Below are 15,733 nucleotides of genomic sequence, written 5' to 3'. Positions count from 1 at the left end.
TCCATTCCACTCATTCATCACTCTCTAAGAAAAGAACTTAGTCAACCTTACTAACCACTCTCTTAGACAGCTTCCAAGTGTGACCCCTTGTTTTCTCCCTACACCCCATGCATTGAAAAATTTCTTCTGTGTCAATCTTATAATATCCCTTCAGTAACTTATAAGTTTCTACCATATCCCCTCTCCTCTGCCTGTCAGCTAAACTCTGCAACCCACACACTCTCAATCTATCCTCATAGAGAACATTCTACAGACCAGTCACCAGCTTGTTCACTCATCTCTGAATCCTCTCCACCACCTCCCAATCCCCAAAAAATGCAAGTAACCAAATCTGTGTACAGTAGTCAACTTGTGGCCGAATCATAGCCTTATAAAGAGGGGTAATAACTGTTCTATCTTTACTTGTCAATGTGCTCCTCAAAATCCAAGTAATTCTCTGAGCTATTTTGCTCAGAGGTAGCTTATGTCTATACATGAATGTTAGGAGTATCAGAAACAAAGGGATAGAGTTTGTTGCCTTGGTCAATATGTGGTGACCTCAGATTGTAAGCATTAGTGAGAGCTGGATATCAGAAACAGACATACTAACTAGTATCGAGTGTAAAGTGTACAGTAGTTTTAGGAAGGATAGACAGGATAGGAGCGAAGGGAGCATGACACTAATGATATCAGATGACTTGAATCTAGTTAGTGTTGAGACCTAGGATTGTTATACTAGTAACAGTTTTTCATTTGGCAGTGAGTTCGAAGCCATCTATCTGATGTGAGGTGGAATCTAACAAGATCAAATACATTATAGTGGGATGTTATTACAGACCTGGTGGATTAGTTTATAGTAATGAAGCAATGCATCACCAAATATAACGATGGATGCAAAAAGATTAATCATAATGGGGGACTTTAATTATCCAAACATTGATTGTGTAGCTGTGAAATTGCATGAGAAGAATGAAACAGAATTTGAGCTGTTGTGAGACAACTTCCATAACCAACATGTGACAGCAGGAACTAGTGGTAAAAGTATTAGATCTGATTATATTGTCAGAGGGAGTTTCAGTTCAAGACATAACTATTCTGCCTCCGGTTAGTGATGACAGTGACCATGCAGCTCACTTGGGAAGTGACTAAGTTTATGAAAGTTCCATTCAGAAAAGGTTACATGCTGAACTACAAAGCAGGAAATTATTATTATTGATAATATCTGACATCCATAGAGTCAGAGACTCATCTTAGGAGGTACACACAATGCTCATCCAAACGTGCTTTGAATTGATCCAATTTGTCTGCACCCACAACACTCGGGCAATGCATTCCACTCACCAACCACTCCCCATGCAAAGAACCTACTCCTCACACCCTCCTTATACAGTTTCCAGCAATGGCTTCTTGTTCTACCCCTCTCTCTCCCCCTCCCATTCTATGAAAAATCTCTTCCATGTCGACCCGATAACAACCCCTGACTAGCTTATATGTCTTATCATATCTTCCCCCCTCCCTCACTCTCTTCCTCCTATTCACAAGGCTCTGCAACTTACATTCTCTTAATCTGCTCTTACTCCATATTCCAAACACCACTGACCACCTTTCTGAATCTTCTCTGGACCCTTACAAACATATCCTCGTTAACATGAAAACCTGGCGACCAAATCTGTGCACAATAATTCATATGAGGCCTGATCAAGGCCTTATACAATGGCATCATAACCTCTCTATTTCTGTATGTCACGTCCTCTGCATCATTGCTATTATTCAATGTGACATCTTCACAACTTGTGCAATGTGGCCTCTGAATTTCAGGTCTTTGTCCACCATAATTCATAGATCTCTCATCTCCTATATTTCCATTAAAGTTTCCCCACCAAGTGTATACTGTACATCCCATCTTTGCTTAGCAAATCTAAAAATCCTTAAACTTTACAACATTGAACTGACAGTTCCACTTACCTGCCCATTCATGCAATCTATTCAAGTCCTCTGGCAAGGCCATAACATCCGCTTAACTCTGCATTGCTTTCCCCAGTTTTGCATTATCTGCAAACAGCTGCATATCACTAGTAAACCCATCCCAATATCATTAGCATACAAACTGAACAACAATGGATCCAAAACTGACCCCTGCAGCACACCACTAGTGACCTTTCTCTTTCAGGATACTATACCCCACATACAACTTTTTGATACCTATCCAACAGCCAGTCACTGATCCAGCTCAGATGTCTTATCTAATCCCATCTGTTTCAATTTATTTAAGAGCTTGTCATGTGGCAGTTATCAAACACCACTGCAAAATCAAAGTACACCACTGTACGAGGGTGGTCTGAAAAGCTCTCAGCTTAACAATGAAAAAAAAAAAAGAATTTATAATTTCAAAATTATTTTTATTTTTCAATATCCCTTAATCTCCCTTCATTCTCCCTTAAGACTAATACGTTTATTCCAGCGATACTCCAGCACCATTATCCCATCTCTGTAGTGGTTCTCAGTAAGATCTGCAAAATTTCTCTACAGCTGCAATCAACTCTTGATTTGAAGAAAAACGCTGACTAGCGAGGAAGAGTTTTAGTTTAAGGAAGAGACAGAAGTCAGAGTGAGCCAAATCTGGAGAACAGGATGGATGTTCCAACAATTCATAGTGCAGATTCCTTAATTTCCCCATTGCCAAAACATGTTTGTGGGCAGGTGCATTGTCCTGATGAAAGATGTTTTTTTCCCTTCTGCAAACCAGATCTTTTCTCATGAATTTTTTCGTCTAGTCTGGTTAAAAGATCGGAATAATAATCCCTGGTTATTGTTTTACCCTTTTCAAGATAATCAATAAACAAAATGACTTTAGCATCCCAAAACACCGATGCCATGACTTTTCCTGCTGATAGAACCAACTTTATCTTCTTTGGCGCTGAATAACCGGCTTCTGTCCACTGTTTTGACTGCTGTTTGGATTCTGGTGTGTAATGGTGAATCCAAGTCTCATCCACAGTAATAAATCAACACACAAAATCAGTTTTATTCATGTTAAAACGCTCCAAGCACTGTTTAGAGATTTTCATGCGAGTGCGTTTTTGATCTGCTGTGAGCAAGCGAGGCACCCATCTTGTGCAAAGCTTTTTCATTTGCAATTCTTCGTGCAAAATATATCCTGCACGTTCTTTTGAAATGCCTATAGTCTCAGCAATTTCACACACTTTGACTCATCGGTCATCCAATACCATATCATGCACTTGATCAATGATTTCTGGTGTTGTTACACTTTTTGTATGTCCTTCGTGTGGATCATCTTCAAGGCTGGTACGGCCATATTTCTTACTTGTCGAAAACGAACGAGAAGAGTGTCCATAAACTTTTATGAACTTCGAATGAATTTCTTTTAGTGTTAAACCTTCTTTTACAAATTTTATAACCACATGATACTCAATTTTATCCATTTGCAGGGATAAAGACAACACTTTTACTTCAGACAGCTGTATAAAACAAACTACTTGATATAGTGACTTGCAATTTCACATGGATGCTTATACAGATGTACCAACTTAGGGAAAAAAAAATCTTGTTGATAGTGTTGCCATCTATGGTCAAGGCCAAGAACTTTTCAGACCATCCTCATATATGCATCTCCCCTGTCCAAGGTATTTGTCACCTTGTTATAGTACATAAGTTAGTTAAACACTGCTGTTATCAACCAATTTCTGTATCCTACTTCTCACCAATCTCTCCAGTACCTTCACCACAACTCCTGATATAACGATCAGCCTATAATTTGAAAGCTGCACTGTTATCTCCACCTTTAAGCAGTGGAACAATTTTACCCTTCATCCACTCCCTTGGAATCTGTGCTGTTATAAAGACTTATTAAACAGGCATGCCAATGTCACTGCCAATTCCCTGGAACATTCCCTTAAGATGCATGGTGATATGTCATCAAATCCTATCGCCTTATTGACATCAAGGTTATTTATTTCCTGAAATACCTCTTGCTCACTCACAATTAAGCCATCTCCTCCTATCCTCAACACTTAATTTCCTCATGATTCCACCCTGATCAGGATGAAACACCCTTATAAATTGATCACTGAATACCTCAGCAATGTCTTTTGCAGCAGTTACCATTCTACCACTCTCATCCTTAAACTTAATCTTACCATGATTATTCTTCCTTCTACTTGCCATATATCTAAAAAAACTGTCTAGGGTTTTTCTTTGCCTGATTTGCTCACACTCTACTTTTGTTTTCCTTACTAACTGAGTTACTCTCCTGGCTTGTTCTTTATACTCTTCATGTGATTGATTATTACCATTATTCATCTTGTACTTCCTCCAAAGTACTTTCTTTTTTCAGATTTCATGCTTAAGCTCCACATTCATCCATTTTACACCTACCTTATTCAGCCTTTTGGCCTTTGGAATACATTCACACATTGATGTTATGTATTTCTTTGTCAGTTCTCATGCAGCATTTATTTCCTTACAATTCAACTCTTCATACCATGTTATAGCTCCAAGCTGTCTCCTAAGCTTGTCATAATCACCAGACTAATAATTCCATATATATCCTTTCCTCACAAAAGTCTGCATATGACTAGCCACAACAGAGGTGATTAGTTCATGATTACTTTCACCAACCAGAGGAAAGTGTGAAACCCCTCTCACAATTACATCCTCTGATGAAATGATCAGATCTAGAAATCTCGATCCTCGCATGCCTTCCTTTACATACTGCCTGAGATAGTTATCTCTCAAGAACTCGAGAAATTCATTTTCCTTATTCCTAAATGCTATCTCTACATTCCAATTTACACCACCATAATTAAAATCATCCATAATTACTCTTCCTTTGTTCATTAATCCAAGTTATTTATACATTTCATCACCATCACCCTCCACATTCTCAGGCCTTTAACAACGTCCAACTAAATATGTCTTACTCTCAACCTCCACGTTACACCACACTGCCTCATAACCATTGCCACTATTTCCCTCTTTCATGTCTAGCTTATGTAAACTTAATTCCCCTGCTATCATTAGCAGCATCTCCCCCCCCCCTTTCCCTTTCCATCTTGCGAAAAATACTATATCCTTCAATTTCTATTCCTGTTATGATATCATCTTCATTCAATCATGTTTTACTTATTCCAATGATCTTGGGGCGAATAAACTCAATCACTGAAACCATTTCATCCCCTTATTTCTGATACTTCTGGCATTTGTAAACAAACACAGCAGTTCATTTTTAGGTCAATAGCCATTTGATTTAAAATAGATCTATTTTACGTCTGGGGAGTATGCTGGATTTTACACCATGGTATCAGCTATTGGATGGAAAGGATATCGATAGTGCGTACGAGGTGTTTGAAAAATACTTAAATGATGCAATATCAGAATTATGTCCCTAGAGTTCAAAAAATAAATAGAGTAGGAGTGAAATGGATGTATAATCTAATTATGCAAGCGATTCATAAGAAAAAGGTGATGTGGAAGTAATACTGTGTGCATAAGGATGATGTCAGATATTATAATTATAGGTTAGCATGCCAAAAGAGTCTCAAGTGTTGTACGGAAAGCTGAGTATGAAAAGAAACTGGCTTTGCAAGTTATAGACAACCCAAAAGAATTCTATTGTTATGCTGCAAGTAAAAGAATGAATTTGAAAGAATAACTACTGAATGCAGATGATATTCAGGTGACTGATGCAGAAGTGATTGTTCGACTAATGAGTAGCCATTTTGCTAAAAGCTATCAACCTGGTGTTGTTGGCTTTGGAATATAAGCATCTGTGCTTATATTCCATCAGTTCCTGTTGTAGAATTCATATTCAGTTTGTGCAACAGCTCTAATAATTCCTCCTCCTCATACAATGAAGAGCTAGTGATGAGTTCAATGTTGCACATACTAGAGCTGTTGCACAAACTGAATAAGACTTCTGCAACAGGAACTGATGGAATATAAGCACAGATGCTAAAAGAATGTTCAGCTAAACTGGTTATTTCTTTGACCAGGCTATGTAATTTGGGTCTCAGACCAGGGAAAATTCCACAAGTGGAAAGAATGTATCTTAATCCCAATGCACAAGGGTGGTGCAAAGACAGGCATATCCAATTATTGACCAATCAGTATCTCAAGAGTGGTGTGAAGATTTTGGAAAAGTTGGTTAGGACTAGCATTCAGAAATGGGTTGACGGAGAATCTCTACTTTGCAATGAACAGCATAGGTTTTACTAAGGGAAAGTCATGTTTTAGTAACTTGCTCACATTTTATAATAATGTTTCCACTGAGCTAAACAAGGAGAATGGATGCACCATGATACTTTTGGATTTTGCTAAGGCTTTTTGACAGAATACAGCATGGAAGACTGTTGCATAAACTGGAAAATATGGGTTTGGATTATAAAATATAATCCAAAGCATGGATAACAGGGTGGCTAACTGACAGATATCAAAAAGTGGTATACAGGAGATGTGAGTCTACAAGATTTAAGGTAACCAGTAGTGTGCCACAAGGATCAATCCTTCATCTACTGTTATTCAATCTGTACATTAATGATACTGGAAAGATTTAACAGGCAACATACAGCTATTTGCTGATGATGCAAAAATAGTAGAGTATTAAGGAATGTGACTGATATGCAAATAATTGCAGAATGATTTGAATAGGCTGGAATTGTTGGCATGGGAAAATGGATGTCAGTTCAATGTCAGTAAATGTGAAGTCATGCACTTTGGTGTGATTAGATATCCAATGTCTTCTTATAATGATGAGATTATGCTATAAGAAACTGATCAGGCTAGGGATCTTGCAGTATTAGTAGACAGGAAGTTGAAGTTCAGGAGCTATGTAGCAAAGATTGCAAATATAAGTCAAGAGATAACTACAATGTTGAAATGAACTTTTACATGTAAAGACAAAAATGTCATTTTTCCCTCTTTACAAGGCCTTGATAAAACCTCACTTGGACTACTGTGCACAGGTCTGGTCTCGTGGCGATTCTGATACAGTGGAGAAAATGCAAAGAACAGTGTTAAAAATGACATCAAGATTATGAAATAGTGATTATGAAGACAGATTGAGAATTTGTAGACTGCAGACACTAACAGGAGAAAGAGGGGGATGATATGATTTTGACTTAAACTTCTGAAAGGGTCATACAAGATTTTAGTTGATGGAATTTTTCAATTTATGGAGGGTAGAGAAAGGACAAGAAGACATCCCTGGAAGCTGAGAATGAATGCTGCTAAGAAGGGAGGTGAGATCTAGATTTTTCTCTCAAAGAGTGGTGGTTAACTGGAATGGATTGCCATTGGATGTTGTGTGTGCAAGCAGTGTGAATGAATTCAAGAACAAGTATGATAGCTGGTGCATGTAATATGTGGCCTTCCTCAATGAGTCTGACTCCTTGGAGATCTCGTTTATAAATACACACACCTCTACTAGGTCCCAGAAGTAAACAGATCCATCTTCTGATCCAGAAATAACTTCAGTATCACTACTGCTAAGACAACTATTTATACTATACTGCTTGTTCTTGTGACCAGTGTACCTAAAAATAAATACGTAGTATAATCTAAATCAATGCATTTGTTAAATGTGAGTATTATGAATAGTCACAATAGTCATCTCTCCCAAAAGCAAATATTATTATAACAAACTCATTCATTATAATCCTATGAAAAATCTCAACCAGTGCCTTATAGGCACAGTCGTAATTTGGTGTCCTATCATTTTGCATTATAAGAAGTTTATTTCAGTTGAACTGAAGTTGATTTATAATTATCATGCTAAGTTTTCAAACTGCACTTCAAATCAGATCTTTTTCAAATGTCCAGATACAGGGTGTTCGGGATAAATTTGACATATTTATAATTAATTATATTTTTCCGTAAGTTACATGTATTAACACACACTTCTCTTCATTTAAAAGTTTGGACCCTTCTTCATTCATATACAAGATGTCAGAAAGGATGGATAGCTGGAACCCACCTGAATCATGGAAGAGAATAACTTGTATCATGATGATTCGTGCCCGCCATCAAAATAAGGATATTACGACTGCTGCCCAATGCTCCCTGAATACAGTAAAAACAATCAGGCATGAACTAGAGACTTGCAATGGTGACTACGAGGATGTAGCAAGAAGAAAGATCCCTAGCAGACGATCTGATTGCGTTCGTACAGCAGAATTCCTCGCAAATCTGCAGGAACAGGTGTTGAAGAACCCTGGCATTGGAATTCGGGCTTTGTTCGTGGAGTTGCTAACTGTAGTCAAGCCCTGGATAACAAGGGTAGCCAATGGTAGGCCGTATGTATGGCAGCAGGATTCGGCCCCTTGCCACACCTCTGGGAAAAGTCAAAAATGGTTGTCTGAAAATTTCTACGACTTCACCAGTCCAAATGTTTGGCCTCCAAACTCCCCAGACCTTAACCCCATGGATTATTTTGTATGAGGTGCAGTTGAAAAAGACACCAATCGCACTTCCAGTAATACAAAAGCCCAGTTAATGGATAAAATTAAAACAGTTTTTGCGGCCCTTCCCAGGGAGACTGTAGCATCAGCTTGTTCGAGGTTCCGAAGCAGAATTGAAGCTGTGATCGATGCTAATGGTGGTTATTTTGAGTAAATCTTGTTGATAGTATTGTAATTAACTCTGCCTGTAATGTTTTTTTGTCAATTCATTAAATTTAATAGATACAAAGAAGATTTTCTTTTTCCTTACGAAACTGTCAAATTTATCCCGAACACCCTGTATATAGGATAGGAAATAGTGCTGTTTTGATCTTGCGACTATGGAAGTAGAAGTATGTAGTATTTTATCTATTTGTAGAAGCTGCAGCCATTGGCCAAAAAAAAAAAAAGGTGTGGAAAACTCTGCATCACTTGAATAAATAACGTTAGCTCTATGAATTATCATTCTGAGGATCCCATACCGCTCAGCCTGATGTTATGATCAGTATGGTGCAAAAAACAGTACTGAATAACTACAATGATATATGTTAAGAAGTAAACAGGTTTATTAACAAAGAAATATGTATTTACACATGATGATATCTACATCCACAACTAATGGTGGAATCTTGGTCGAATAAAGCATTTATGATGGTAGATTAAGTGCTTGAAATGGGAACCTACCTTGTCTTTCAAGACAGGTTTTGTAGCACATGCAAAGGTTCTCTGTCATCTTGGAGAATAAGGGTTGAGACAACTGCTGGAAATATTGTGTAATTTTATTCCTTAGTTCATCAAGGTTTGAAGGCAGGTCATGGTGGAATATTCATTCCTTCAACATACCCAAAGCAAAGGCATCAAGTGATGCTAGATCAGGAGAATTTGAAGGGTACGGGAATTCTGTGAACCTCGAAATGAGCCTCCAGGAAGTGTTCTCATAAATAGGCGCTAGAACCATGTGATGTGTGACAGGTTGTTCTGTCCTGTTGGAATACCTGTGCATGAAATTAAATGTTTTTTGCACAACACATCTTATGCAAATCCTAGGTGAACAGAACCAACACATTCTTGATGTAGTGTTCGTTATTCAAGGTCATGGTTACATCATCGTCTTTAATAAAGTAGGGCCCATTTATGCATGGCCAGAAACCGTGCACCATGCAGTGACCTTCTCGCTGTGAAAGGTTTCTCTTGGACAAATTCAGGTCTTGAGAAACCAAGAAACCTGCAGGTTCGTCTGTTTACATGACCACTTCGATGGAAATGCGCTTCATCCGAGAACCAGACATTATGAAGGAAGGACAGATCTTCATAGACACTGGTCAGCTCAAGAGCACAATATTCCCACTATGCAGCATAATCCATTTCTGTTAAACACTGAATGACATACGAAAAGACACCTAGCTCCTTAAGGATTCTCTATAGTGACCACCTCAGTATCCCAAATTTTACTGCTGTTCAGCATTGACTGCATTTTGGAGACTAACACTTGTTCTAGAACATGCCCATGATTCTCATTTGTGTTAATAGTTCTACATACAGTGCTCTTTACATGATTTGCTGTCATCTAGAATTCAAAACCACTCACCTCTCCAATTTAAGACAAAACACCACCTCATTTATATGCAGATTATCAGATGCTGTTACTTGATCAAATATTCCCGCATGGTGAGTTTTTCTATCACATGCTGCTTAAGGTAGTTATACAGTAAGAACTCTACAAATTCTCTTTCCTTCATCTTGCATACTTTTTCTTTACTTCAGTTTATTTCTCCACATTTGAACTTAACCATAATAACAGTCCTACTGGTATCCATAAGGATATCTGTTTGTCTGTCTGTGCAATTCACTCCTCTTCAGCTAATCCCAGCCTGTTGTTGTTGTTATGTGACATCCAGTCTTTTTCAACACTTTGTAATCTTGAGACAAGGATGTACATTATCCCCTCTGTTATTCATTATCTATATGGATCACATTATGAAGGAAAGTGGTATTAAACATGATATCAAAATTGGAGATGTTAATGTCAGCTCTTTGCTTTATGGAGATGATGTTATACTTCTAAATAAATCCGCTCCAAGTCTGCAAGATTCTCTGACTAAATTGAATAACTGTTGTAATAGATATGGTATGTAAGTCAGCAATAAAAAGACAAAGACAATGAAAATAGGCAGAATTATTGAAAATGTCAACTGTGTTGTGAATGGAGAACCTGTGGAACAAGTAAAACATTTCAGCTACTTAGGCACGATTTTTAGTGAAGATGATAAATTAAATATAGAAATAGACAACAGAATCAGCAAAGCTGGTATGGTGGGAAGTCAACTGAATAAATTTATATGGAATAAGAGAGAAATTAGTCGGAACACTAAATTAGCTGTATACAAGACGGTGTTCAAACCAGTTTTAACTTATGGATCTGAGAGCTGGGTCAGAAGTAAAACACTTGACCAAAGACTAGAGACCACAGATATGAGAGTCCTGAGAAAGATTATAGGCGTGAACAGATGGCATCAATGGCAATATGATATTAAAAACGAGGATATTAGGAAAGAACTTGACATTGTCAGCATCCAGGTTAGCAGAGCTAATCTCAGGTGGTATGGTCACTTAAACATGGGCGAAAGAAAGATTAGCAAAACAAGTGTTCTCTGCCAGGTTGGCAGCAAAACGACCCAGAGGAATACCAAGATATAGGTGGATTGATACGGTACAAAGTGCCTTAGATAATAGAAATATAAGAGCTGATAATGTTGGAGTCTTGACAAGTAACAGACTGATTTGGAGGAAAATTGTAGATAGGAAGTTAGTAATGAAGTAATTTTTTTCATGTAATACTATATCCTGTACACCCCTTGAGGGTACATGGCAGGAATTTGATGACGATGATGATTGTAATCTTGAACATAGGCTCTCCATCTCACTTGGTCTGTCTTCTTTCAGCAGTTGCAAATTCATGTCAATAAGTTCCTTTATGTTATTCATCTATGAATATGAAAATGATCAGATGAATATGAAATTATTTCATAATTTCATATTCATCTGATACTTTCAATGTGTTTTCCTCTCCTTCTCATGCCCTCAATGTTCTCCAACACAATGCCTTTTTCAAAGATTATGCTTGTATAACATGCCAAAAGTACATCAATTTTCTCATCAAAATTCTCATTGCCTGCAAGGAGAATTTTGCCTTTATATTCTCTAAAACTTTATTCTTGCAGCCAACAGGATTTTGTTTTCTGTATGTCTATAATTTAAATGATGAATTAATTTTCTTTCTTCTTAATGATTCAGCTTTCACACTCATACATTACATCGCTACTAGAAATATCATTGCTTTAATAAGTATGACTTATGTGGCCTTACTAACATCTATTTTTCATAATTTGTCAACTTTAACATAGTAGCTCCCCCCCCCCAAAAAAAAACTATCCTTTTTAATTTCATCTTCACATTGACCATCATTTCTTATAATGGATCAGAAAAGTATCATATGAAAGAAAATATGAAAGGCTGTTCAGCGAGGCAAAAGAGAACAAAAGAGTAAAGAATAAGAGTCTATTGCCATGGTATGACAGAAGTGACGTGAAGAGGAGAACTGCATTTGCAAATGAGCCAACAGAATAGGAGTGTCCAGTATGAAGATATATTGGGTGACTTTGAAGGTCAAAAGGAACTGTACTTGCAGGATGGATTCCACCTGAATGGTTTTGGCATCAAGCACTCATAGAAACTGCTGCTGTTTTCAGTAAAAGAGTGAATGAATTATCAGATAAACCAGATATATCTGGGAGGTTTGAATGAAAGCTTGGATGCATGCATGAAATTAATGATAGAAATTATGTGTAGTGTACTTAGCTACTGCATAACTTATGAAGGGCACTTCCTAGACATATCCTTGAATATGAAGGTGTCCATATAATATTTAGATCAGGAATAGCCAAACTGCAGCTTGAAAGCCACATGTGGCTCTTTGTCATATAATGTGTAGCTCGCAGAAACATGTTGGTTCAGCACCTTTTTGGATCACAATTAATATATCAGGTAAATCAAATATTTTCAAACTTTATAATTATTTATCAGGTTAAAACTGAGAATCCATAAATCCAGTGGATTTATGGACTCTCAGTGGATTAAAACATAAAGAAAATCCAGTGGATTAAACATGACGTTTTAATCCACTGGATTAAAATGTTATGTTTAATGTTATTCATGGGGAGTAAATATATTTAAGAATTGAAATGATAAATTTAATGCTACATTTGAGTTAGGAAATAAAGAAATTTTGGATCAGCAAGGATTACAAAGGAATTGTGCTGAAGAATCAGTAATCATACATGCCTGTGCTGACAATGTTAGTTTTAGTGCAAATGTCTTGTGATCGCGAGATTGTGGCCTGTGCGGCTGTGTTGTGGATAGTGAAATTGAGGACAGTGAAACTAACTTCTGATTAATAATTTTTCTCCAAATTAATCTGTTAAGACTGCAATATTATCAGAATGTAATATTTGTCTTTTAAGGTGCTTTTTACTGTATCAATCCATCTACATCCTGGTCTTCCTCTGGATCTTTTTCTTGTCAATCTGGCAAAGAACACTTGTTTTGCTAATCTTTCCTCTCCCATTCTGTTTAAGTCACCATACCACCTGAGATTAGCTCTACTAACACATTCCTAAATACTAACAATGGCAAGTTCTTTCCTAATATCCTCTCATTTTTAATGTGATACTGCCACTAATGCCATATGTTCACTATACTAAGATTTTTCAGAACTCTCATATCAGAGGTCTCTAGTTTTTGATCTAGTATTTTTATTTCTAGCCTAGCTCTTGGATCCATAAGTTAAAATTGGTCTGCACACCATCTTGTATGCAGCTAGTTTAGTGTTTTGACTAATTTCACTGTTATTCCATGTAGATTTATTCAATTGACTTCCTACCATACCAACTTTGTTGTTTCTGTTGTCTATTTCCATATTTAATTTACCATCTTCACTAAATATTGTGCCTAAATGGCTGAAATGTTTTTTACTTGTTCTATAGGTTCACTATTCAATATACAGTTTATATTTTCAATGTTTCTGCCTATTTTCATTATCTGTCTTTTTAGTGCTGATTTTCATACCAAATTTATTACAACAGTTATTCAATTTATTCAGGAAAATCTTGCAGACTTGCACCAGATTTATTCATAAGTATAATATCATCTGCATAAAGTAAAGAACAAAGATTAATATCACCAATTTTGATATCATATTTCATACCACTTTTCTTCATAATGTGATCCATATAGATAATGAATAACAGTGGAGATCCTTGTCGCACCCTGATTTACCTCAAAACCATCTTCCTGTACCTTCTTCAATTCTAACTGCTAACTTATAAGTTAAAATTAGAGATATGTATTGCTTGATATAATATCCCATTTACACCATATAACTGTAACATTTTGAAGAGCTTTCTTCTTTGCACCTTGTCATATGCCTTGTCCAGATAAATACAAATCTTTGTTATATTCCCAAGATTTCCCAACTATTTGTCTTAAAGTGAAAATCTGATTCTGACAATCTCTATTTGGCCTGAATCCAGCTTGTTCTTCACCAAGCTTCCCTTCCAGAATTTTTCTTAGCCATTTCTCAAGTATACTTGCATAAATCTTACCAAACACTCAGCAAGGAAATACCTCTATTCTCACATTCAATTTTACTTCCCTTTTTACAGACAGATACTATAAGAGGTCTGCTCTAATCATCTGGAATTCAACCCTCTTACCAGGCCTTCTGAATTATGCAATGCAGCCACTGTAAAACTTTTATACTTCCATATTTAAGCATTTCTGGCTGATTTCATCTACTCCAGCTGCATTTCCATATGTCAGGTTTTTGATGCAAAAGAAGCAACAGTATGAACAGGAAAACAAATTTTAACCAAGAGTGGGAGGAAAATTTTGCATTTACTGTTAGAGGTAAACCTTTGTGTCTTATTATTCAGTTATTACAAAGCCAGTAACTTGAAATTCCATAATGAAATAAATCAAAGTTTTTGTCTGATTATCCAGCTAAACCAGAAGTACAGAAAGCAAGTTAACTGTGTTAAAATCATCGATAAATAGCCAGCAGACTGAATGTCAACATGTGAATGAGACAGTAAGGAGTCGATATATGACCAAAGCTAGTTTTGTTATATCATGGAATATTGCTCATTCTAAATGACCGTATTCTAATGGCAAATTTGTTAAGAAGAATATAGCTGAAGTTGTTGCAGCATTAGATCCAAACAACACAAAACTTCAGTGACTAATAGCACAAATACCAGTTTCACACCACACTACAGAGGCATGTCTCCCAGACCAGACAAAATGTAAAATGATTTACAGATTTCTCTTGAATTCAGTTTAGCTCTTGATGAATATACAGACATACAAGACAACCCACAACTGGCAGTATTTGTTTGTTATGTTTGCTCTGATGTAACCGTAAAAGAAGAGATGTTAGACTTAGTGGCACTTAAAAAAAAACAACTTGTGGTGTTGACATCAAAAATGTGCTTGACAGAGCCTTAACAAATACTGATATTCCACGGGATATACTCAGTGTTGCAACAGATGGAGTGCCTGCAATGGTGGGAAAAATGCAGGTTTAATGAAGTATCTAGCTGCCAGGTGAACAACTGATAGCCAGATATTTCGAGCATGAAGATGTTATGAAATCTGTTCTTGAAATTATCAATTTCATAAGCTTAAATGGGAAATAAGTGATGTCTATTTCTACTGCACTGTGAGGTGGTCGTCAACCAAACAATGTCTTAAACAGGTTTGTGGATCTGCTGGAGCCTATTATTGATTTTCTTGAAGAAAAGAAAAGATTCTATCTTCGACAGAAAATAATGAATAGATGCAAGATTTAATGTTCTTTACTGATATAATGAATCATCTCCAAATTCTCAACTTAGCACTCCAGGGAAAGGATAAGATTGATTCTGATTTTATGCAGACAATTTTAAGTTTTCAAAATAAAACAGTTTATCAAAGACGCATACTATCAAGAAACTTCAATTACTTTCTCAATCTCAAAAGAAGAATAAATACATTCCCTGATATTGAAATAAAAAACCACAAACTGAAAGAATACAAAGATAAATTACAAGAACTACTTGATAATTTCCTAGACAGATTTGAGGACTTGCAGAAGCCATACTTTGCCTTTCTTGTAAATGTATTCAATATTGATGTGATCAATTATGATTGTCCAATTCTCGAACCTCTGGTTACAAAATTATCTGCAGTGAAAATGGAATTAATAG

The 15,733-nt window shown here is 36.6% G+C and overlaps 1 protein-coding gene across 3 annotated transcripts in view; it reads right to left on the bottom strand.

Moving 5' to 3' along the window:
* Positions 1–15,733, bottom strand: part of LOC150101590 (WD repeat domain-containing protein 83-like) — a 141,927-nt gene that overhangs the window by 25,281 nt on the left and 100,913 nt on the right. For 2 of the 3 annotated variants that reach the window (XM_090400397.1, XM_090400399.1), the window contains one exon: positions 7,415–7,529. The exons of the other annotated variant lie outside the window; for it this stretch is intronic. In XM_090400397.1, coding sequence (XP_090256523.1) covers positions 7,415–7,529 — 115 coding nt within the window. The remainder of the gene's footprint in view (positions 1–7,414; positions 7,530–15,733) is intronic. 3 annotated transcript variants of the gene reach the window in all.

The sequence above is a fragment of the Typopeltis vanoorti genome, chromosome 11, assembly GCF_054136105.1.
Source record: "Typopeltis vanoorti isolate ZY-2024b chromosome 11, IOZ_Tvanoo_1.0, whole genome shotgun sequence".
In the NCBI taxonomy this organism is placed as follows: Eukaryota; Metazoa; Arthropoda; class Arachnida; order Uropygi; family Thelyphonidae; genus Typopeltis; species Typopeltis vanoorti.
The sequence above is the reverse complement of the archived record's forward strand: the minus strand, read 5'-3'. Positions and strand labels throughout refer to the sequence as shown.